The 26,866-nt window shown below is 37.2% G+C and overlaps 1 protein-coding gene across 1 annotated transcript in view; it reads left to right on the top strand.

Moving 5' to 3' along the window:
* The first annotated feature begins 17,330 nt into the window (after positions 1 to 17,330).
* The window catches only part of RAB3C (RAB3C, member RAS oncogene family), a 249,362-nt gene continuing 239,826 nt past the window's right edge, over positions 17,331 to 26,866 (top strand). The window contains exon 1 of the mRNA XM_055331047.1: positions 17,331 to 17,573. Coding sequence (XP_055187022.1) covers positions 17,346 to 17,573 — 228 coding nt within the window. The 5' untranslated portion in view covers positions 17,331 to 17,345. The remainder of the gene's footprint in view (positions 17,574 to 26,866) is intronic.

Below are 26,866 nucleotides of genomic sequence, written 5' to 3'. Positions count from 1 at the left end.
TTTATTTATTCTATTGCAGGACCAAAGTGGGATCCATTGTCTATCATTAAATGCTGGTCTTTAGTGTTGTTATCCACAAGATTTCTGGATCATCTCATGAATGTGCAGCCCTTTGAACATTTAGTGAATCAAAGAAAAACATTTCCTTAAAGCATGAAGCAGAGTGCCCCCGCAAAAAGATTATTTGGCTTAAAAGGAGGAGGATTAAAGAAAGACTATAGATGTATGTTGAAGATGAAGTTGAGGTAAAAACTATAATAGATATTAAATATAGCCATGCTTTATAAAACAAGACAGCTTACAAAGGATTAAAATCTAAATATCACTGTTTCATTTGGGTATAGAAAGTACATGGCATTCTTACATTTCATTATTGTTGATTCCTGACCAAATGTAGCCTTGTGATGATCTCTTTATCTTCGTAAGAAATGAAAATTTAGTCCTCACATCTTTACAGAAACAGAGAAAACTCCTAGTTGACATTGGAGAAATAAGGGCTTCTTTCCGACTGTATTTGAACAAATTCTGGAAGTATCTATCTTTCTTTTGTAAAAGAAAGTAGAGGATAGAAAGGGGAATTACCTGTAGTATAAATAAAACTTCTATGACCTAAGAATCGTTTTCCATTTCCACTTTCTCAGTCTTAGAAGTTGCAGATTTATTACGTGGTATAACCACAGTTTTTCCCTGCCATTCTAAGCTTATACTGGAATTGAAAATTCCTTTCCTGACCTTCATATTCCAAGAAAGAAATACATTTTTATGCTAAGGAATGGGTTTTCCTAGTACTGTTGATACACAGAGGACATTCAACCTACGTATAAACACTTATGCCACCTCAAAAACGTTGTATAGGTAAAAGATTATCCAACTATTTTCTCCTTTTTTTCATTCATTAATTAAGTTCAGAAAGTTTAGAGGAACAATATTAGTTGACCTGTTCACCATGACCTGAGAAGATGAAAGCTTTTATATTTACTTGGAATTATTATATAGATTTGTTTATTTACAGTTTTTGAGATATTTATGTGTTGAAATGCACAAATCTTAAGTGAACAGTTTGATGATTTTTGATAAATTAATATCCTTGTAACACACACTCCTATAAAGATACAGAACATTTCCAACCAACCCTAAAAGTTCTTTCATTCATATTTTTAATACACTGAAATATTAAAGCCTTAACTTTTTTTTAACCATAAAGCAGTTTTATTTATTCTAGAACTTCATGTAGTTCTGTGAAACATACAATATGAACATAAAGTGGAACATATAGTATCTACTCTTGAGTCTGTCTTATTTTTGCTTAATGTGCATGGGATTAATCTATGTTGTCACATTTATCAATAGTCATTCCATTATACTGGTGCATATTATACTCTTGTATGAATCTACCATACTTTTAAAATCATTCTCCTGTTGGTGGATTTTAAGGTAGTTTCCAGTTTGGGACTGTTATGGTTTAGGCTATAAACATTACCCTACTGTTTTTTGTAATAATATGCTTTCATTTCCTCAGATAAATACCTAGAAGTAAAATTGCTGTGATAAAGGGTAAATATACATTTAGCTCTTCCAAAAAGCCAAATCTTTAGCCAAAATGGTGGTACCATTTTACATTCTTATCAGCAACGTATGAGCATTCCAGTAACTTTACAATCCTCGACAACATATGGTGTCAGTTGTCTTTTTAATTTTGGCCATTTTAGTGAGTGTTTTGTGGCATGTCATTGTGATTTGAATTTGCATTTTCCTGATGACCAGTGATTTTGGCACATTTTCATCTGTTTATTGGTCATTTATATGTCTTCCTTTATTAAAGTTCTGTTTACCCATTTGTTATTTATGAAAGGTTGTTTTATTACTTACTTGTAGATCTTTATATAAATTTGAAATTCATTCTTTGTCGGGTATATATATATATATATATTTAATTTGTTAATATATATTTAAAAATATTTTATGCCTATCTGTAGCTTTAATACTCATACTCTTAATAGTCTTTTGATGATTATTTTTTTTCTCTTGATGAAATCTAAGTTATTCATTACAGGTGGGGTCTCTCCCTATTTATGTGTATCTAGATTCTATACTTCCTTTGATGTGTTTGTCTTGATTATGTTCTAAGACCTTTCTACATTTACTTACTTCTGGTTGGTTTTTTTTAGATTGCTCAAGAATTTCTACATAACAATAGTGTCATTTGCAATGAGTGTTGAATTTTGTCAAATATTTTTCCTGTATCTGTTGTGGTGATCACATGATGAGTCTCATGTATTTTGCTGGATTTATATTGATTGAGTTTTTAGTTAATTTGACATTCCTTAGATAAACCCCAACTATCTGTATTGTTTTTTCTATGTATTGCTGGATTTGGTTTGATTTTTTTTTTTGAGGATTTTTGCATTTTAATTTGTGGTGGATAGTGGTGTATAACTTTCTTGTAGTGCTTTTATGATGTTATAATATTGGAATTATGCAAGCCTTCTAAAACAAACTAAAAAGTGTTCTTTTCTGTTTTCTCAATGATCTTGGTATCTCAGATTGGTATATTTGGGTCATAAAATATTTGATAGAGTTCATAAATGAAGCCATTGCATTTGAACCTGGAGTTTTCTTTGTGGAAAAAAAAAAGTAAACAACTTCAGTTATCAAAATATATACAAATATCTCTTTCATTCATCTATCTATTTATACATCCATTGATTAATAGATCAATCTATCATCTATGATTTATCTCCCTTCAGTATACTGTGGTAGGCAGAATGGCCACCAAGGAGATTATTCCCTAATCCCTGGAACATGTGAATAAATTATGTTACATAACAAAAGGGACTTTACACATGTAGTGAATGTTACACACTTTAGGGAAATTAATTTGGATCATCAGGTGGTGATCTGATAATCACATGAGTTGTTAAAAGCAGAGAACTTTCTCTGGCTGCAGTCAGAGAGATGTGGAAGGAGAGAAAGTCAGAGATTTGAAGCATGAAGCTTGTCGATTTGAAGATGAAGTTCGTATGTCAAAAAAATAGAAATCTCAGGCTTACAAACCCAAGCAAGTAAGTTCTGCCAACAACCTGAATGAGCTTGGAAGTAGAATTTTGCTCAGAGCCTCATGGTAAGAACCGACACAGCTAACACATTGATTTTGGCTTTGTAAGGCCTGAGCAGAGTGAGCAGAGGACCCAGCAGAGTAACAGTGTGTCCAGACTTCTGACTCAAATAATAATTGGGTGTTGTTTTATTTATTTATTTATTTATTTATTTATTTATTTATTTATTTATTTATGTATTTATGTATTTATGTATTTATGTATTTATGTATTTATGTATTTATTTATTTATTTGAGACACAGAGAGAGGCAGAGTCACAGACAGAGGGAGAAACAGGCTGCATTCAGGGAGCCCCATGGGGGACTCGATCCTGGGACTCCAGGATCATGCCCTAAGCTGAAGGCAGAAGCTCAACTGCTGAGCCACCAGGCACCCCATCAGGTATTCTAACCATCCACTCTAGCAGTAGTAGAAGACCCATTATGCATGTATAAGTTTTCTTTTTTATCTTGGGTCAGTTTTGTTATATATATATATTATATATATATATATATATATATATATATATATATATATATATTTTTAATTTATCTATGATAGTCACACACAGAGAAAGAGACAGGCAGAGACACAGGCAGAGGGAGAAGCAGGCTCCATGCACTGGAAGCCCGACGTGGGATTCGATCCCAGGTCTCCAGGATCGCACCCTGGACCAAAGGCAGGCGCCAAACCGCTGCGCCACCCAGGGATCCCTAAATTATATTTTTTATCTAATCTTTCAAATTTACTGACAAAGTTATTAAAAATAATTTTATTATTTAAGTTTTCTAAGATCTATAATAATATCTCTTCTTTCATTCCAGTTACTGAAAATTGGAGTTCTGTTTATCTCTCTCACCATCTTACTAGATGTTTATCAATACTATTAATATCTTCAAACAACCAACTTTTGCCTTTGTTAACTTTTATGTTGTTTATTTTGTATTTTATTGATTGGGGCTCTTTAAGAATAACTGTTTTACTTATAGTTTAGTAGGACCTTTTCTTTATCAGTTTCCTTAAAGTAGATATTTAGATCACTGTGTTTAAATATTTCTTTTCTTTTCTAATAAACATAACCATTTAAAATAGTAAATCTCCCTCTAAGTACTACTTTAGCTGACACAAATTTGGGAGTATAGTATTTGCATTATATATTTCAAACTCTTTGCTCCTTTCATCGTGATGTTTTCCTTAATACATGGGTTTAGAAATATGTTGTAATTTCCAAATATCTGCTTATTTTCCAGATATTTTATTGATATTGGCATCTTAGTAACTTATTTAGCTACCAGAAAATATGTTAAGATTTCAATCTTTTGAAATTTCTTGGACTTGCTTTTATGCCAGCATGTGGTATAACTTTATGAACACTCTATGTACACTATGCGTATGGCATGCTGCAGCTGTGAAAAACAGTCATGGAGGAATGTCTATTAAGTCATGGTGTTGTATGGTGTTGTTAAGATCATACATATCCTTATTGATTTTTGGTCTGCTTACTCTATCAATTACTGAGAAAAAAATCTACAATTATGATTATTAATTTATTTCTCCTTGAATTCTTTCATTCTTTTTGCTTCATATTTTTTGAACTTCTCTTAATGAGAGACACACACATTTGTAATTGTATCTTCCAGAAATTTTTTCCTTTTTGTAATTGTGAAATGTTCCTTTAAATCTATGGTAATTGCTCCTTGTCTTAACCTGTATTTAATCTGATATCAATATAGATACTCTTGCTTTCTTAATAGTGTTCTATATGAAATGTATATACATATATATAATATATTCATACTTTCACTTTGAATTTCTATGTTTATTTATTTATTTATTTAGTTTCTTTATATTTAAAGTGTGAATCTTGTGGTCAGAGTAGAGTCGGGCCTCACATTTTTAGCCAGTCTGGAAAATCTCTGCCTTTTAATTGAGTTTTTTGTCTATTTACATGTGTTACAGTTATTAATATGATTGGATTTAAAGCTACCTTTTTGCTATTTGGTTTTATAAATTTATTCTATCTGAATTTTTGTTTCCCTGTTTCTTCTTTTATGTCTTATTTTGCTTAATTATGTATTTTTAAGTATTTCATTTTATTTCCTCTGTTGGCTTTTTAACTATACACGTTTGCTTTTTTCTTTGGTGTTTATTCTCAGGATTATACATTATGTCTTCAACTTGTTATATATAGCTTATGTAATATTGTATTACTTCACAGAAGGTACATGTAACTTTTCAATAATATAATTTCATTTACCTCATCCTTTGTGAAATTGTTGTCATAGTTATTACATCTGCCTTTGTTATAAGTGTTCAGTACAGTTCTATAATTTTAGCTTTAAACAATAGTGTATTTTTTAATTAAGAAAATAAAAGAAAAACATATGTATCAATTTTTATGTTTGCCCACCACCTATTTGCCTTTTCTGGTGCTCTTTCTGTAGATTTGAGTTTCTGTCCAGTGCCATTTTCTTTCGGCTTGAACAACTTCATTTAGCCTTTCCAGTGGAACAGATCTGCTGGCAACAAATCCTCTCAGTTTTTTGTTTATCTGCTAATGTTCTTTATTTTGCCTACATTTCTAAATGACAGTTTTGCTGTATATAAAAGTTTTTGTTGATTTTTTTCTTTCAGCATGTTAGGTTTTATTATCTGTAGACCTCCATCATGTGAAGTCAGTTGTTCTTCATGTTATTGGACCCTTCTATTTTTTTTGGTCATTTTTTCTGTCTTCTATTCAATTTTGTATTTGAACAGTTTGACTATGATGTGCCTAGATGTAGTTTTCTTTATATTTAGTCAGCTTAGGGGGTGAGTGAGGTTCTAACAGATGTAAGTTCATGTTTTTCACCAAATTTGAGAAATATTTACATATTATAACTTCAGATACCTTTTCCATCACATTATTGACTCCTTTTTTCTTCTGAGCCTCCAGTTATATCTATGTTAGACTTCAGATACTGTTTCAATAATCAGTGAGGCTCTATGAATTTTTTTCTTTTAAATTGTACAGTGTCTGTTGATTTATCTTCAAGGTCACTGACTCTTTTGCTACCTGTGGGCGTGTTAGGCCCACTCAGGTACTCTTCATTTCAGTTAATGTACTTTTCCTTTTAGGCTTAATACTGGCTTCTTTTACAATAGAAACATGTCAAGAAAAGATATATATAAGCTCTTGGGATGAGATCTTTGGGTATTGGAAGGTTTTAATAGTATTTACTTCTGGTATTGTGCAGAAACCAAGAAAACACTGTGAGTTTCTCATAGAAGCAGTGAGATAGAAATGTAAGTAATATTTGTGATTCAATTATTCCTTGTAGATTTCTGGGAAAATATTTAAGTTTATATTTTTTTATTCTTCATTGCATTTGTCATGGTACATTTTCTTTATGTTTTGAAAATAAAACTGTGGGCTTTATGACACTTTCAAAAGTTTGAACAAAGTGTAAAATTGTAAAAATCATTTTAAGAATTTCTTTATTTTACCAAATAATATATTCCTTAACAGCTTCAACTCTGCAGAAGTAAAATGCCTTTTCAAGCACCAACATGTTTCAGATTGTTTTTGAAGCATTGTATCAGTTTTATTGGGGTCATGAAATATTTTTCTATCCACTAAACAATGAAACCATAAGGGTGAATGTTCTAGGTCTTCAGTTGTTTGGAGAATGGTAAAAAGATCTGGTCAGGGTCCCCGGATATGCATTCCAGTAAGCTGATTGGATTGGATCCAGTATTAGGAATTTTGATCCAACAAACTTAAAAGAGTCTTATTTTGTGCCTATTTGACTTCCTGACTGAGAAAAACCTGGCACCCTTATCACTTTGCTTCCACACTCTCAACTTTTTTTTTCTTCCAGATTTTATTTATTTATTCTTGAGAGACACAGAGAGAGGCAGAGACATAGGCAGAAGGAGAAGCAGGCTCACCATGAGGAGCCTGATGTGGGACTCGATCCCAGGACCCCGGATTACTACCTGAGCCAAAGGCAGACACGCAACCACTGAGCCACCCAGGTGCCCCTGCTCTCAGCTTTACATGGCCTGGGAACCTAAATCATAATATAACTTGAAGAGATGAGGCACTGAGGTTCTCATTGTTAGTCGGCCTGCTTTAGTTTAACCTTATAGCCCATCAAGGGTGCTATTTGTTAGTCTCCCAGTGACTCAGATGCATGTCTGAGTCTCATCAACTAGAGAAACTTGCAAGCCACCATTGATAAATAATTTCTATTCAAATGGCCATAGCTTTAGGAACCTTATAGAGCATTGAGAAAGAATATATGTACCAATTAGCACAATATGACTCTCATGTGATACTCATCTATAGTGTTTGAAATAAAGGATGGGTTTTCTTTTGAGTGTTGTAATTCACTGAACACTTGTTTGAGTGGTAGGACTGGTGAAAAGGGACAACAGAAACATAGTGAACCTGCGGATGTAAAGACTCTTTTATAACTATATGGATGGGCTTGTTTTTTGTAGTAAATAATAGCAATAGCTTTTGACTGAAAAACCTCGATAATTATAACTAGCAAAGTGGCTCTATAAGTCACTTTAATTGGTGGACCTGCACAATATAGAAACATAAGTACCTAAACTAATAACCCACTAAGTTTCTCAAGAATGATTCAGATATTCCTTTTGTGTCAGAAGTCCGTGGACAATGAGGTGTTTGTTCCTATACATGACCTACCTTGATGAATGGAATAAAGGAAGAGAAATGTCAGGATTTGGAAGAAATCTTTATAGCAAATCTCTGTAAGAGTTGAAAACAAGGGCTTATGTCTTTAAGAAATTTTTAATATTTTTTCAGTGTTTAATATTTTAAACAAGTTTAATGTTTTAACATGTTTAAAAATGTGAAGATATATTAAAATTTATGCTTTTTTTCCCCAGTGGGAATTTTTAGAGTATTTTACGGGCTATTTTTAAAAGAGGCTTTTCATTATACCACAGAGTAATAGATATATCTATGTTTACTTTTTATTTTCTTATTAGGAAGAGATACTCTTACAAGAGATACTCTTTATTTTGTGGTTTCACCGTGGACGCTGGCCTTCTGTAGCTGTCGGGTGCTTTCTTAGGGAGTGAAGGGAAGTAAAGTCCAATTGTGTGTTATTTTTAAAAATGACTGATGGAGAAAGTCAAGGCCAACTCCCACAGAGCTGAGCAGAATAGAGCCACATTTGCTCTGAGAACATGATTACTGCTTCTTTCAATGCCATGCCTCTTCATATTCTGACGGAGACATCATACTGAATAATATTACTGGCCCTTAGAGATTCTGGCTCTTACCATGGCTAAGATAATTAACACATTTTTCAGAAATCAGCTTATCTAAGCAGGCTGGGTATTCTATAGTCTAGATACTTCTTTGCAGAGTCAACATTATGGTGATGAGATCTGTTTTCACTGTTGGCAGAGGTGGTGTCTAGTGAAGACAGCAACTGGTAGAGTGCTAGGATCCCATTTTCCACACCCTGGGGGATCTCAGCCTAAATGTTTGATTACTCAGTATCCTCTTACATATATCCTTGATACCTTGACAATGTACACCTGCCCTGGCTTCTGTGTGGACTATTGCTAATACAGTGAATTCTAAACCTGACTGGTCAAAAGAATCTCATAGGATGCTTAAAAATTATAGACACCTGAGCCCATATTGGATATTTTAATTCTGCAGAATTCAGATACAGTCCCCCAATTATGGGTATCTCCAATCTAGCGTATCCTATGAGAATTTTGTTTTGTATTCCTGAATAAAAGTGTATCCAACTAGAGAGAGCAGATAATTGAGGTCACCATGTCTGCTATATCTTGCTACCAAGAGATGAGAAAGCTTATGTATATTTTATCCATGTCTATGAGAAAAGTTTTAAATGATTCTTTACCTTTTGTTGCTAAGAGAGAGTCCCTTTCATTTTTATAATTTGACAAATTGACATCTGCATATAAAAAGTATAGATGTCAAAAATGCTTGATGATTTTAAAATATTTTAAACTGAGTTTTGTTTTAAAAGAGTTATATATGGGGATCCCTGGGTGGCACAGCGGTTTGGTGCCTGCCTTTGGCCCAGGGCGTGATCCTGGAGACCCGGGATCGAATCCCACATCGGGCTCCTGGTGCATGAAGCCTGCTTCTCCCTCTGCCTGTGTCTCTGCCTCTCTCCCTCTCTCTCTCTTTCTCGGTGACTATCATAAATAAATAAAAATAAAAAAAGAGTTATATATGAGGAATATGCTTTCTCTTTCTTGGTGATGTGGGGTCAGAGAGGGATATGTGGCTTGGATTTTCAGCCATTTGTCCTGTTTGCATGCCCTAGTCAAGGTGACCAAACATCTCAGCTTTCTGGTTTTAGCACTGAAAGTCCCGCAGTGTTTCATGAAACCCCTCAGTCTCAGGAAAACCAGGAGAGCTGGTCACTCTAGTCATATCCCATAATTAAGACACCTGGCATTTCCAATCCCAAGGCCATTTCAGGTTCTACAGGTTAAGAGTTCTCGTGCAGACCTAGGATTCCCTTTTCTCCAGTCATTCACTTCCAAATCCCAAACTTTTGTTGTTCTTTCTTTACTACTTCTCTTTTTCTATATGGAATTTTACTTTAGTGAAAACTCTTTGCCATTGTTTTAGAAAAAGGATGGGGATAACCAGATTGTATGCATGATACTATTTATATATATGTTTATATATTTCTATACATACACATGAAAGTCTCTCAATGAGTTCTTGCCTTGGAATAATGATATTGTGGACTTTTAAAAATCTATTATTGAAATGTAATTTACATATAACATTGTATAAGTTCAAGGTATTTAACATGTTGATTTTATACATTTAAATATTGTAGTGTGATTACCACTGTGGAGTTAGCTAACACTTCTATCAGGTCCTAAAGTTGTCATTTCTTGTATGTGATGGTAAAAATTGAGATCTAGTTTCTTGGCAACCTTGAAGTATATTATACAGTATTGGTGTTTATACTGATATGGTGGACTTTGATGATTTACCAAATTTAGTATCAGAAATCAGATTGAACTTCACCTAAAGCCAACGCTAAGGCCACATAAGAAGGGTTTCCCCACAATTCCTTTGCATTCCCGGAACTTCTTTTCTCATGCTTTTCTTACCATATATCACTCAAATTCTTCCCCCATATTAGTCAGACTTGAAACTCAGCTCTGTGCCAGTTTCTACAAAAATCCATTCACAGCCAAGAGTCTCATGAGTTTAGTAGCTCTCTAGAAGTTACTGGGTGGCCACAGTGTCACAGGATATGTTGTATCACAGGGCATATGGCCATTGGCCACATTCCTTTCCCCACAGCCTCTCCAGACCACTGAACATTTCTTTCTGCACACAGGTGCAGCTTCTATCCTGAGGGTATTTTGATGAGGGCTCTTTGTTCCATGTCATAATATTTTAATTGAAAGAGTAAGGTGTCTATCTCAGTAATTATGAAACTCTACAGAGTGGAAATGTTGGGCATCAAACTTCTTGCCCTCTAAAGTTAGGAAATGAGAAGAAACATATTCTATAAAGTTGACCATTTCCATTTTCAGAGAGTAGCATCAATGTTAGTTGGAGAAGAAAGTGAATGGCTTTAATCAAGGATCTAACACATGCCAACAATTTTACTTTGATGATCTTACTATAATTCCTATTTTATAGGTGAGGAAATTACAGCTTAGCAAAGTTAAAAAAAATAACAAAAATATCAAAACCCCTGACCAAGTTTACACAAGTAGCAGACCTGAGATTCCTTCTCAGGCAACCTGACCATAGGGTATATGCTCTTTACATAATTCACATATTCACATCACACCAAGAATATAGGATTTTCTTTCTCACAGATGTATCTGCATGCATCTAATTTCAGAACTGCTAGAAAAGAAGTAGAATCTTGTTTTCCTACATTTTTTCATGCTGTGATTTATAAAGCACAGATTGCTAGTAGCTAGGTTACTCATCGGCATTGCAGGACTGCACTAATGACCATCTTGTCTTCAGCATTCATGAGGATGTGCAGGTGATGCTGGGACCAAAGCTCTGCTTCATTGCAGCCCTCAGGATTACATCTAGAGACCTCTCCCAGCCATGTGGTTCTCTTCCCAGAAAACCTTGTTTCCACTCTTTTCTCTGTGGCCTGGGTACCCTCTTTACTGTGCTGCTGCACAGCCCCCATACAGGCACTCTCTCCCTCTGGAAACTCTTTGTAACTACACCAGGAGTGAACTCCAGTGTGGGCTGGAGAACAGTGGTCTTTGGTCCTAGTAGGAATAATTTTTACATAGTTTGATAGACTTCATTTTTCTATTTACATCTAGATTTCCAAGAAAATTCAAAAAACATTATAATGAATTTTAAAATACCAAGTTTAGATCATGCCTTTCTTCAGCAAAGGAATAGATTTTTTTTTTCTTTCTAGAAGCAAAGAGAAGTAGCCTTACCTCATCCAATATTCTTCTTTGGTTGAACTTTGAGGCTTCTTAGTTTGAAGAGAAGTGTGAACTAGCTGAACTCATATATCTATAACTCATGAAGAATGCAATGGGTCCAGATAACGAGGGCTCAGTATACAGGTTGAGAGAAATCAAGATAGCCTATTGAAAAACAAGGACAGCTTTACCTAAATTTCCTCTCAAATACCTTTGCCTTCATTTCTTCTTCAAAAAGGGAATAATGACTTCTGGTTTCCTCTCCAGTGCATTAGGAGCTTAGAAGTTGTCACTCCCATCCTCACATAAGAAAAAGAAACCAAACTAAATGAAAATTATCAACTCTTAGATTCATCAGATAATTGAAGTCACAGAGAAAAATGCTTCCCCTTAGATGGGAGAGATAGCTAACTTGATAAAGAAAATCCCAAGTTCCTGGAACAGAATTTCTGGGGAACTTCCATTGGAGCCAGTACTGGGGTAGGAAAACCTAAATTGTAATTGATGAGTTGCTGGTGACTCAAGGTGGACAAGTCTAAGCAATAAAAGCTCCAAGAGGTGTGGTTTGAGGGGAGGGCACACTTATTTAAATTTTACCTTCAGGACACCAGTCAAGTTTTCAGAGAGAAGGTTGGAGAAAATCCCTTCATGCTTCTGGCAGGTGGAGGGCAAAGGAGCCCTTTTTAAATACACCCAGAGCATACTGTTTCTCTAACATGGGGGTACCCATAGATAGTGATATCCTGGCACAGTGACAGGTTTAGATGTGATGATGTATGAAAAGCACACAGTACAGTGCCCATTGCAGCAATTTTGCTGTCTTTCGGTAAATAAGCTGTGAGTTCTACTCATCTATGAGAGAAGCTATGGAGGAGATGGGGATGCAGAGATGGGCTAAAAGGAGAATTGTAAAATGTAGCCTAAGCAGTGCCTTTGAAATAGTGATTTGCACCTGGGAAGCATTGTTATCATTTGGCATACCGTCATATACATTCTCCCATGAGCCTCATGAAAGAGTAATTCATTCCCTGCTGACACAAAGAAAAGAGACAAGGGCAATTTCTGAATGCTGCCCTACTTTTCCAGGCCCTTCACTTCAGAGATGGGGTTAGAGTTAGAATTATCTAGTGCCTTGGCTGCTTCCAATTTCCTGGACAGCATTCTCTCAGCTCAGTGGTAATGTGTCCACAGTGGCATGAGCAGTGTTTTATTGCTTCTCCACTGGCTCATTCCAGAGCAAAGAGCAGCAGACACACACATGGAGAAATTGCTGGCCAGAGACTGCAAAGAACATCACAATTCTGATCCATTCAGAGAGACAAACCAAGTAGGCAACAAACTGTACAGAACAGGACCTTCCCCAGGAGAAACCACCTGAGGGCCAGATGACAGACATTCGGGAATCCTAACTTTTCATAGTTTCCTTGTTGGTTTAAAATTTTTAGTTTGGACTTCAGAACTGTCAGGAATAAGTCTTTTTTATTATTTAGATTTTTCTTTTTTTCCCAGGCAACCATGATTGAGATTTGAAACTACTTGATGTATTTCTGCATTTCCAATACATATGCCACATCATCACATTCATCCTTCCAGTTTCAAAGAACTACATGTCCTTTTCTGGATAATTTACCCTCCTTCATCCTCCCACTCATCCTCAGGCGGTTATCGGTAGTAGTAGTGGGAATGTAGTATGTTTAAAAAGACTTCTTTTTGTTTTTCTCATGAGATCCACAAAATGGCTTAGTATACTTCAGATTCTTATGTGCCCAGGGGAATCCCTGAAAATAATTTGCTTTTTCCATTTATTTTGAAAAACAAACGTCAGAAGTTCTGAAGTAGTCTGTAATTGCATGTGGTCCCTAGTGAGGTAATCTGTTTGGTCCCTAGTGAGTGGAACTTCTGGGGAAACTAGAATTGAAATTAAAGCTGGCACATCAATTAAATCCATAATCTGTTCACCTGCTGTTGAAACAAGTCACACCTACTGGGACAGCACAATGGTTTCCCAATCCATCAACTCCCAGAGTTTAAGGATTTGCTTTAAATTTGTCAAATTCAGGCAGCCTGGGTGGTTCAGTGGTTTAGTGCCACCTTCGGCCCAGGGTGTGATCCTGGAGACCTGGGATCGAGTCCCACGTCAGGCTCCCTGCATGGAGCCTGCTTCTCCCTCTGCCTGTGTCTCTGCCTCTCTTTCTCTCTGTGTCTCTCATAAATAAATAAATAAATAAATAAATAAATAAATAAATAAATAAATAAATAAAATCTTTAAAAAAATAAATAAATTTGTCAAATTCCTTAGTGACATATTATAGAGGTCTCATCTATACAATTATATATATTCAATAGGGTAGAAGTTTTATTGTTGTTTGTCTTACAAGCTGATTAGTATTTTGATCAGAGCCCTGAATGAATCTATAAAATGCATACTGATCAAACTTAGGAATGGCATAGATCTGGAAGGGATAACCAATGTTTTTGATGAAAGGACATAAAATTATTAGATCAGAATTGAATTATAAATCAAAACAAACAAGATAAAATATAATTAGGGTACATATAAAGATTGGCATTTCCATAAAGAAAAATCAATTTCCCAAGTATAGGATGGGCATAAGGGAGACCTATGTTTATTACAGTTAACATGAAAAGATGTCCTGAGCATTTGAGGAGACCTCATTAAGTGAGCTATGATAAAATAAAATAGTCTCATTTTACCCTGTACTACTGTATCTGGAGTATTGTGACCAATTTTGGGAGCCACACATGGGAATTTGACATCTGGAGAGATATCAGCTTAACCTAGCAGGATGTGTGGGATTTTTTGGACCTGACTTGTGTGGGGAAAGGCTTTTGGCAGCTGGGATCATCCAGCAAGGGAAAGCTTATGGGGCTGTGGTAGGTTCCTTTAGTCACCTGAAATTCTCTGTTGGAAGAGGAATGAGCTCTCCTGATTTACAAGGGAAAATCTAGAACACATGGGCAGAAGCTCTAGGGAAGTAGGTTTTTAACTTAAATCTGAGAAAGAAATGTATAACAATTGGAGTTGTTCAGCAACGGAATATGGTACTTTATAAACTCATAAACTTTTTGTCACTCTGTGTGAAGGGCCCAACTAGATAGACTCCTAGCCTGAGATGCTGAGATGCCTGCAGAAGGGATTCTTGGCCCACATAGAAAGTTGGACCACCTTGAAGATTTTTTCCAACTCTGATTTTTTTAATTAATTCAAGATGAATACAATTTAAAGAGTTGTCTTTTTTTCAAGAGTTATCTTTTATATATCTTTTATGAAATCTGATTTACTTTCTGGGAGGTTATTTCATTTGTACTCATGTTTTCAAATTTCAGCGATATTTTTCCATGAAAACTATGAAAATGTTCACATTACTTAGTATTTAGAAGTCTCAGTAAATTGACATAGTGACAACAAGTGTCTTTCACATTCATATGCTGTCAAACAGCTTAATTTCTGTTCAGTAAGATTAGGAAGTTTCTCAATCCTCTGGGCCAAGATTTATATCATTATTCTGCAGCTTAATGAAAGACCTGTACATTCCAAAGCACTTTTTTTTTTTTGGCTCTCTGTGAATCTTACTGAGTATATAAAACACGAAATAGTAAAAAAAAAAAAAAAAAAGTATCTCCGAGAATAGCATGTTAAGAAATTCTTCTAATTAGTCCTATAGAAGCTCTGGATACACCTCTTTACCAGTGTAGTCCTCTTTCAGCCTAGACACCTTGTGCGCTCCCACCACCTTCTTTGCTGCTGACACCATAAAATGTATCAGCCCTTAGAATTGAACATCTTCAATATCTCATGCCAGAGAAAGCCCCAACATAGGTTTCTCCATCTAAATCTCTATAATTATACTCAAAAAGTCTATATATTGATGCTGTTGATACTGCTGCAGGTTTTGGAATCCACTTTTGGAATACGACTTGAGATTGATAGCAGCTATCTGTCACATTTTCTTGTGAGGCATCCTAGAGATCCACAGGAGTCAGTTGGATACCATCTTGTAGTGTTAGGGTGCAATATATGGTAGGCTATCAGGCTGAGTATGGGGAGCTCTAGAAAAGTTGCAGTGTCTGTTTTCTGAATGTGGCTTTGCTGAACATTCTTAACCCAGAACCTAGCATCTGGGCTGGTTCATATAAAAGATTTTCTTAACAAAGGCCATTTGCAGGCCTGGCTGAACTCAACACTTCCATGAGGAAGGGTGGGTAGTATCAATTGGTGAAAAGGCTATGTCTGCAGGAATGGGGGTGCCACTCAAAACCATGTCCTGACTTTCTGGGGCTTCAGAAGTCGTCAGAGCAAGACACCATTGTTCAGACTTATAGTCCAGAGTTATAGTCTTGTTTTTGTCCTTGGCTGGCTGCTTGTGTTGGGGAAGGTTTACTTTAGTATGTAGATACCTGGGCTGATACACCTTATGGTGTATCTCCCCCTAAAATACATGAATAAAATCCTTAAGAAGCAATGCAGCATTAGCTTTGGGGACATTAAGATGATCATAAAAATGTGGGGTGCCTGGGTGGCTCAGTCAGTAGTGTCTGCCTTCTGCTCAGGTCATGATCCCAGGGTCGTGGGATCAAGGCAGCATTGGGTTCTCTGTTTGGTGAGGAGCCGGCTTCTCCCTCTCCCTCTGCTTCCCACTCTGTCTGCTTGTGCTCCCTCCCCTCCCCCCTCTGCCTGAGAGATTTTTAAAAAATCTTTTAAAATAAAAGATATTCATCAAAAAAGTAAGAAAAAATCAGCATCTAAAGCATTTATAATTACTTATAAAGATCGTTCTCTGTGCTATGCTAGGTGCTTCACATATCTGTTTTATAGATATATCATCTATTCTTTCACAAGAGTTCCAAGTTAGATAATATTTTTTTTTCCATTTCATGTAAGAGAAAAATCTGAAGCACACCATTTTGAAATAATAAACCAACCCAAAGTCACACAGCCAGGAAGTGGTAGAGCCATGGTTTGAACCCAGCTAGGATTCTTCACTGATATATTTCATAATGAATATTTCCTGCCTTGTCTTTTAGAGCACATTAGCCTATTTCCTTATTCATCATTGAGAGATAAGGTAGAGGTTAAGAACATGAGCTCTGTCACAACATTACCTGATTTGAATTCTTTTACTACTCATCACCTGTGTGAATTTGAGCATATTACTTAATAATTCTGGGCCTCAATTTTCTCATTTTTGTATGAACCTGCTTCACTGGGTTGTTGTCAGAGTTGAGTAAGTTTCTCACACATAAATACCTGCCATCGTCAGTTTTAATTTGAAAGAGATTGCCATTTATTTTGGCATGTTGGTTTAATGTGATGTTGATAGATGAACTGGATACACACTTCGGGTGCACTTTCCTAGGAAATAAGAGAGACTCTAATATTTAGATAATTCAGTAAGAAACACTCTACTGCCTAGCCATTTTGGTGTGTCCATCACTGGGATTATAAAGTTTCAGAGCCCACATGCTCTAGCCAGTTCCTTATATCTTGCTTTTCATGTAACCCTTATAGATGTCTCCTTTGGTGTCTTTGATTGGTTCTGAATGCTGAGCAGTGACAAACACCAACACAGCTGGAAAGAGCTGTAAGATTTGCTGTTCTGTCTTCCAGCAGGGAATTATTGCCATGGATACCATCATCAGAGGAAAACTGGGGAGGATTCTCAACTGGTCTCCTGAGTGGTCTGACATCTGTTTCTGGCAGGGCCAATAATGAGTGTGCTGCTAACTTCATATCAAATGGAAGACTGATCCACATGTCTCACATTCTCTCTCTCTTTTAACCACAGATGGCCTCTTCCCAAGATGCCAGGTATGGCCAGAAAGACTCCTCTGATCAGAACTTTGACTACATGTTCAAGCTGCTCATCATTGGCAATAGCAGTGTGGGGAAAACATCTTTCCTGTTCCGCTATGCGGATGACTCTTTTACATCTGCATTCGTCAGCACAGTTGGGATCGATTTCAAAGTAAAAACTGTATTCAAAAATGAAAAGAGAATCAAGCTTCAGATTTGGGTAAGTGACTTTGAAATGACAATGTACTTCAGTCTAGGGCATTGAACATAAATGTATGTAAGGGAAATGCTTTCTGCCTTGTTCTGTCCCCATGGGGTCCACAGGCTCCATTTCCAGGTTCTTTGCGTAGAAAATTCTGTTTCAAAGACAGTAGAGTGATGTCTCTTTAAGGTATGGAGACAGAATTATGCCTTGTTGTCAAGTCATACTTCCTAGAGTCTTCAGAAGAAAGAAAATCCAAATATGTGTTGTGTTGGTGGTAGGAGGAACTCTGCGAGAAGCCAGGCTCTGCTTTTATCATCTGTATGACCTTGAACAATCTGTGCAAACCTCAATGCCACTTTTGTAATCTACAAAATAGGCAAAGTGAATCTAGCCTTTTAGGTTATAGGAAGAGTCCTGTCCAGGGCGTTATAAAGAAGAAGGTAAATTACCATATATAGGGAAAACTTAGGTTTGGTCTCTATAAAAAGCCCCAGATAAAACTTGGAACATGGTCTATTTATACTCCACAGACTTTGTTTTCTCAGTTCTATGAGTTATGTTTAAGCACACAAACAAAACAAAACAAATGAAATAAAATATTTAGACAAGGTTTTCATCTATGCAGAAGGTTTCTCAATAAGTTTTGAGACCATTTGGCTAACTTTCTGCCTCTTCCCACTGCTGCAGAAGATCAAAATTTCTTTAAGTTAAAGAATTAGGGAGATAATTAGGAGAATAGTAAGTGAGAAACAGAAGAAAAATATGTGTGAGTTAACAGGTTCAAGGTAATGGAAGAATGAGGTGAAAATTAGTCATACCAAGAGAGAATTATGTAGTAAACCCTTTTTGTTTATCGTGTGATATATGGGCAGAATGGTGTGGAACTTTTCCACAGTAAGTTTTGGCCCCTTTTTCCTGTCCATTTGTGCCTCTGCCACTCAAATTGACTTGAGCTATAAACTCGCATTTCCTCCCAACAGGTGTTTTCTGTCTTCTGAGACATTTCTGGTGTCTACTACCATTTTGTGCCCCCCCCCCCCGGGTTGATCTGTAGGACTGGTGATAAATCTCCTTCCTCAAATATGGAGAGTTGAAAGAAAGATAAATCCCAGAGTGCAGCACCTCACTTTTAAAAAAATAAATAACACTTTATTTAAATATCTGTGTAAACTAAGTGATCTTTAAGTCTCTTAAAGCTCTTAGGAGTAAATTTGAAGACATAGGTATGTATGCAGACAGATACACTTTTAGGCAGCTTACAATATAGACTCTTATTATTTTACTTATTTTAACTCTGGAGTCTTCCAACTCTAATTAGAACTGGTGTAAGAGCTTGGAAAAGTAGTCCCAGGCCCCTTCACTACTCTTCCAGGCCCCAAAGTCATTGAGACTCCCTCTTTAGAACTTAAACACACAGTTCTGTCTATGGAGACAGAAAGAGCTGTGTTCATTGCTTTACTTTTTTTTTTTTTAAGACTTTATTTATTTATTGAGACAGAGAGAGAGAGAGAGAGAGAGAGAGAGAGAGGCAGAGATACAAGCAGAGGGAGAAGCAGGCACCACATGCAGAGAACCTGACGCGGGACTCGATCCAGGGTCTCCAGGATCACGCCCTGGGCTGCAGGTGTTGCTAAACCGTTGGGCCACCGGGGCTGCCCTGTTCATTGCTTTACATTTGGGTCCTGGTTCATTCTCTTCCTTTTGAGCTTTAGGCAACCCACTGTCATATCAAGATAAAATTTCATATTCAGGCTTAAAAAAGGCCCCTTAACTCTGAGGAGCTTTGGTAAATTGAAAATAAAATTAATTTTGTAACCGCACATCTCTCATTTCTCTGACCATGTTTTTTTTTTCTGTTGTTTGTTTTTTTCTGCTACTGAAAGAACAGTCATTGCTTTGGTTGACAGCTCCTAGTTTCTCTTCACTGCTTTATACATTATAGATGCTTAAAGATGGTTGTTGTTATCGTTTAGGGGAAATACTGGTATGGTGTATTAATAAATCAATCTAGATATCTCTAGCAACTTCTCAATCTAGGCTTTCGATGGAAATGTAGAAGCACATATTATCTGCTCTTAATGTAAAACAGATATATTTCAAATAATATAAACGATTTTTTGAGAATTATAAAGTATTTAATATTTATAAAAATATTTTCTTCAAAACACTTAACACTACTACCAGACCAGGCCAGATTCATTGATGTTTCTTGGGGGGTTGAAAATGAAGTTACTTTTGTGTGGGTCTTACTCTTGGATGAAAGTTCATCTGCTTTGAGCCACTCTAAGCCTAACTCAGATCTTTGAGCTGCCTCTACTCTCATACCTCCTCAAGCCATTTTTTTTTTTTTTAACAAAAGAAGCCCTGGCATCTAACTCTCTTTAAAATTGTCTTTAATCGGGATCCCTGGGTGGCGCAGTGGTTTAGCGCCTGCCTTTGGCCCAGGGCGCCATCCTGGAGACCCGGGATCAAATCCCACATCGGGCTCCCGGTGCATGGAGCCTGCTTCTCCCTCTGCCTGTGTCTCTGCCTCTCTCTCTCTCTCTCTCTCTCTCTCTGTGACTATCACAAATAAATTAAAAAATTAAAAAAAATTGTCTGTAATCACCATAATCCACCCTTCTTCCAAACTCCAAATTCCTTCAACTCTCTTCAGAGTTTGGTTCAGCCTAAGACTTCATTCAAGGGCTTCCATTCTCCCGTTCCATGGATACCTACATGCCTTCAGATGTCAGCCAATCAGGAATCTTTCATGTTGCCCTCTCCTTAGTCACAACAGTTGTTTGATGGCCACCATTATCTTTGCAATTAAAGCAGTCTCATCTCTTCCTCTTGCCGATTATCAGGAACTCTTAATGCACCTATGATTCTAGGGGTGTGAAACTAGGTTTTATGTTACCCAACTGGTTATATACCAACTGGTCTAGTAGACTGTGAAACATTCAAAAGAAGTACTATAAAACGATTTTGTGTTCGGGATGCCTGGGTGGCTCAGTGGTTGAGCATCTGCCTTTGGCTCAGGGCTGGATCCCGGGGACCTGGGATCAAGTCCCATTTTGGGCTCCCTGTGAGGAGCCTGCTTCTCTCTCTGCCTATGTCTCTGCTTCTGTCTCTCTCTCTGTGTGTCTCTCATGAATAAATAAAACCTTAAAAAAGAAAAAAGATTTTGTGTTCATTGAACTTACAGTATAGTTGGAAAAAGAAATTAATATTCATGGAGTAATTATATACTTAAGCAAATACCAGCTCTATAAGTACTATATATAACTAGTGTTTCTTGAACATCTACCATATGCCAGGCATTATCCTTGCTTTAGCTCTAATTCCCACAACAATCCAACTTTGCATTTATTATTATTATTCTTATTTTAGTTGAGAAATCTGAGGGTGGGACAAGTTTAGCCCAAGGTCATGCATGATGAGAGACTAATTCCAGGATGGATCTGTCAGATCCTAATGCTTGGGCTTATTCCCCTTTATTAAGCTGCCATAATTAAGAAGCCTTCCTGAATAGGTGGTGTTTTGGTGAAGATAGCAATCTTAAATGATGTATTCTGGGATGTAGAGGAAAATTTTGAAAAGCTGTCTATTTTAATGAATTGAGTCATGCCAAGGAAGAAAGGATAAAGAGTAGTAGGTGGTATTCCTAAGTATAGGTGTACCTACAGTAATTCTAGGGATCCTTGCTTTCTGTTGTCATGTATTAGAAAATATTTAGTTGTGTACAGTTTTGATTATTTAAGAACATCAACAAATAATTTATTTGGGAATATATTTGGCATCGATGATTTTTTTATCTCACAGATTTTAATAACCAATTAACTATTTTCCCCAGCTTTTGGTATTTTTATGTACTTATGTTAATTTGTAACTAATTCATTCTGAAGTCTACAATTGTCTTAGCCTATTCTACACAGTCTGCTTATTTTTATGATACTTGATGCCAAATGTGTGCATTTCCTAGACCAATTCTTCATCTTTCTATGGACACCAACTAGCTGTCCTACAATTTAATTTAATTCCGATACTAACTACATGGAGTTAGCACAGAACCCAGAGTTAAGGGGCTCCATTCTGCCACACTGTTCTCTATCTTGCTTCAGACACCAGTCTCAAGTCTGGGTTACCTTACTTCTGACCTACAGGCTGTAAATTGGGAGTTCCCATTACTCTATCTCTCAGAGTCAATAATTTGTTAGAATAGCTCACAGAACTCAGGAAAAACAGTTCTTTTCCAATTACCTTTTTATTGTAAAGAATAGAACTCAGAAACAGCCAAACAGAAGAGAAGAATTGGGCAGTTTCAAGCAGCTGTGTAGACACAGCTTCCATGCTCTCTCTGAGCATGCCATAGTCCCAGACCCTTGATGTGTTCACTAACTCTCCAAATCTCATCCTTTAGGATATTTATGGAGCATCTGTTACATAGCATTGTTGATTAGATCATTGGCTATTGGTGATTAACTCAGTCTCTAGGACCTCTCCCCTCCCAGAGGTCAGAGGGTGGGGGCTGAAAATTCCTTATGTTTACCCAGACAGCCTGAGGTTGTTGATATGATTCAAATTACTTTATCAGTTTTATTTTTATTTATTTATTTTTTTAAAGATTTTATTTATTTATTCATGATAGTCACACAGAGAGAGACAGAGAGGCAGAGACACAGGCAGAGGGAGAAGCAGGCTCCATGCAGGGAGCCTGACGTGGGATTCAATCCCGGGTCTTCAGGATCGCACCCCGGGCCAAAGGCAGGCGCCAAACCACTGCGCCACCCAGGGATCCCACTTTATCAGTTTTAAACTGTCCATGAATAGGACTATTTCCAGGTTAGGAAACTAAGACATAGAGAGGTTAAATATTTGGCCTTACCTTACAGTTAATGCCAGAGCAGGTCTCCTGCTGGTTGAGCCAGTCTGATTGCTAGTATACTAGTTCACTTTTAAGGTAAGTGCTATGTTATAACCACTGTGATAAACCTGCTTGGTTGCCAGTGGCAACCACCAGGCACAGGAAACATCAAATCTGAAGCCAGATTTCAAGTAGTATTTCTACTATGTCAGGAGAAAGAGCCTGGGTAAGAAGGCTCCCCTGTTTTCCTTTCAGTGGTTTATTTTTTGCATGTGCTGCATAGCGCTTTTCTGAGTCCATAAACTGGATTACATATGGATTTTTAATAGTCCACATTCAAATAAGGCATTTTTAACAGCTGCTAGAAACCATTGACATTTCTTCTCGGACATGTTACACCTCCTCTCTGTGGAAGCTCATTACTGCCTTGCAATAAACTTGTTTAGAGAGATATCATTGTTCATTGTACTTACAAGCTTTGTATTTCATTATTATATTTGTTAATCCCTTTATCCTTTACTAAATTAACATTTCTCATTGCATTTTCATTTTATTATCATTTTTATGATTCTCAAATCAAAAATTTTCAAAATGTTAGAGATTCCAAGTATTTAGTCTGATTCTTTTATATTTGTGTGTGTCCATTTAATGCTATTACGAATATATTAGAGAGAGGTTTAGCATGGTTTTTCACTTTAATTGGAGAAAATATTTCACAGCTGGGGTCTGTATAATTTTGCTTCTAATTTTAAACATCATTTAGCTTTAAGAAAGGCTATGTAGAGTGGATGTTTTCCGAATGAGAAGATTGAAAAATAATAGAGCATCAGTTACTAAGAAGAATATTACCTGTATTTATTTTTAGTATCTAGATTACTGGTATGAGAGCATTGAGGCTTATAGCTATTTGCAAAGCAAAAAGTGTTGGCACTTATTAAAATTAGACTGTATAGATAGCCAGACTTGACAGTGCAGTTCCCCTAAATAAATGGCAACTTCCCTTGATTAAAGAAAGCACGTGGGTGTCCTTTTTCAGTTGGGTCTGCATTATTTAAGTCCAAAAATCAGAGTTGACTCTAACTAATGAAGACTTAACTTGAAAAAGCCATAGCTTAAGTAGGTCATATAGATTTTTAGTGGGCCTGAGACAGGTAGGCAGGAGGACAGAGGAATTTACTGTTTGCCTTTTCCTTTATGACTCCTTATCTTTTGGCTTCCTTTGTCTCATTTCCCCTCTTCCTCCTTAATTCATTTCTGAAGCTCTGGCCAGGTTGAGTTGATTGGAAACTGATTCTCCGCATGTTCTGAGTCCAGGGCTTCCACACACAGATACACATTGTAGAGTGGTCAAGGGCACAGCCATAGGGTCAAGTGGGGCTGTTCTCTAACTGGAGTGCCACTTGTTGAGCTTTATGTTCTCCCTAATGGGTGCCTTTTCCTTTTCACAGAAGTGCTATCTGTTTGTCAAATGCATGCTGCTGGACCACATGCAAGTAAAGGGGATTCTGATTCTGTATAGTAACCATGTATGTAGGGAGTAACAAGTCAGAATCTAACACAAGAGATGGAATAGTAAACCCAGAGGATATAAGTCCTACTTCCCTAGGGGAGGTATGAAGGAAGACAGTGTTTTAAAATATAGGTTTTATTATTCTTTAGTATGGCAAGGCCAACAGATCAGGAGACAACTGCCCTTGAAAAGATAGTTTGTTAATACTCATGGATGCACGAGTATATTCAAGAGAAGGAAGCAGGGCTCGGGAAGCGTTGCACAAAAGGAAGGCGGGAATCACCAGGGTAGGTCAGGAGGTTGTTCAGGGAGTGTTTGACGAGACCCTCTCTTGTGGTTTCTGTGGCCTGAACAGATTGCTAGTTTGAAGAATTTTGGCAGACCCTGGGGGCATATGGTTTCTGGTATCAAGCCCTGGGGTGATTGGGGGCAGGTGGAAAGTGACCCAAAGCCAAGAGTCCTGTAAGGGAGGTGATTGGAGGTGTGTGCTCTGGATTCATTCATTTACATTTGAAAACTGAGCTGCTAGTGAGTTGTTTAATGTCTCTAGGAGTTGGCCAGCTCTGGGGGGTGGGGGTGGGGGCAGTCCCAGTGTCAAAAAATAAGAATCCAGAAAAATGAAAGACATGCTTGATACAGAAGGCAGAAGGCAGGTTCTTGGAGCCCCTGGGTAGCTTCTGTTGTTGACTTTCTGTCATTGATACTCTGACAAATGCTTGTGATTTCAAATACTCTTGCCACAGGCTCCATACATTTCTGGACCTGAGTATTTGAAGACCTAGAAAATAGAGTCAGGAAGAGATCTTACAATGCGTTCTGGCTTAACCCCTCATTTGAGGATATGATTGATAAAGCATGATTTCTTGAACCCAGTTTTGACCCACAGAGTAAGCACTGTATGTTTATATACCTTTTAGAATTAATTTTCCCTGTGAAGGAAGGTGATATTGTTAGCCTTATTTTATAGATGAAGAAACAGAGAATCAGAAAGATAAAGGAATTTGCCAAAGTCATAGCTAGCATGTGTTAGAGGCAGGATTCCAACCAGGGCACTGAATCCAAAGCCCATGCATCCTTGACTGCATGGTATCAATGAGGTCCAGGCAGACCAAGTGATTTCTTTGAGATCTTTAGGTTAACCAATCTGAAATCCCACGTATGTTAATCCTTACCAAGTACTTTTCCTGCAGTATATAATGGTTCCATATTTTTTTATATTTTTCCATATTTTTCCCTGTGTCTTCATTACCTGTTCCAAGAAATTATTTATAGTTACAGAAAAAAGTCAGTTGTTTTGCTTTTAACTTACTATCCACCAGTGTGAGTGGGTTGTGCATTATCTATGTTTAAAACACATAGATGTACACAGCAAGAGGGTTTGAAACACGTTCAACCAGCTTCTTCCTGTGCATTTCTGGAATGTCTGTTTCCACTGTTGGGAAACGTGCATATAAAGAAGAGTGTATAGAAGGAAGAGTCTGAGTAAAATGGAATAGGAAAATATTTCTACCTGTAGTCTCTGCTCATTTAGTCTAATCACCCTGCTCACTGATTTCAAGATGGTGTTCAGATTCTTTCATCTGTTTATAAGGAGCCAACATTTTCTGCCCAGGTAAATTCCCTAAGAGAACCACTGAAGCCAGTGGCAGCTGCCAAGAACATTTCCGGTACTGTCATTTCTAGGTTCTTTTCCCTCTTCACATGTCTTCTAACTTAGCATCTGTTTTCCCTGAGAGATTGAGAAAGGCAATATTGGGTTTCACTCCTGAGAGGAAGTTGATGCTTGTGTGCGAAATGTCAAGATGCATGATAACATTCACTCCCTCAGGCAGCTGAAATCAGCAGCTCCTGCAATTCCACCGTTTTGAAGCCACTTTCTTAACATTGACAAAATAGGAGGAATGATAAAGACTGTTCCTGGCCCAGTGGAGATTATGAGCTGTGTGGGATGATAGGTCAACAAATGTCACTTTGGTCATTAAGTGACTGTCCCCAAGGGGTAGAGTGACCCAGCAGCAGGAGCAGGAACCTCAGACTCTTGACAGTTTGGGGTTCATGTGCTGACTCTGATCTCACTATCTGTGACCTCAACCCCTAACTTCTCTGAGCCTCATTTATTCACTTGAGAAACGAAAGAAAGCACCTACCCCTTCCCTGCTAAATATGTGCCATAACAAATACTTGTGATTGTTCAATACCAGGCACAAATGGCAATTTTCTTCTTTCTTAAAAATAATATACCAACCTGCAGACTTTCGTGCTCAGTCAAATAATTTAATCAATTCAGACATCTGTTGGGTGCCTACTATGTGGTAGGCCTTGTGCTAGGTGCTAGGGACATGATGGTAAAGGATACACAAGGGTCTGCCATAGGAGCCAAGCATCAGATGGGGAGGTAGAGAATGAAGAGAGAATTCCATTTGCTATGAAAAATGCCCTAGAGGTGTAACCACAGGATACACAGGAAAGAAGCCTAACCCAGGCTTGGGGACTTTGGGAAGGCTTCCCAAGGGCATTTGCCTCTGAGACATGAACTGACAATTGAAGTAGAATTATATGTTCACTGATTCACTCATTCGTTCACTCAATCAACATTTATTGAGTTCATCCTATGGGCCAGACCCTGAAGGAACTGGAGATTGAAAGTAAATACTCAGAAAATCTAAATTGTAGTGGTGCTGTGGATAAGTAATCAGAGTCCTCAAATAAATGAAAGATAGCAATAAGGGTGGGGAAGCTTGTTTCTGTTGGATGATCAAGGAGGGCTTATATGAGCTAATGGAACTGAGACCAAAGGGTGAGAAGGAGCTGAATTTTGAAGAAAAGAGATATCAGTGTTCTTATTCTCCTCCTCCCCTCTTCCCCATTCCCCCCTCTCCCTCCCCTGCCCTCATTTCAAAAGTGGGAGTTTTTGTTTTCTGTTTTTTTTTCCCCATCATAGCTTCATATAGA

This window comes from Nyctereutes procyonoides, unplaced genomic scaffold, assembly GCF_905146905.1.
Source record: "Nyctereutes procyonoides isolate TBG_1078 unplaced genomic scaffold, NYPRO_anot_genome, whole genome shotgun sequence".
Classification (NCBI taxonomy): Eukaryota; Metazoa; Chordata; class Mammalia; order Carnivora; family Canidae; genus Nyctereutes; species Nyctereutes procyonoides.
Note: the sequence above shows the minus strand (reverse complement) of the source record. Positions and strands in the feature narration are given on the sequence as shown.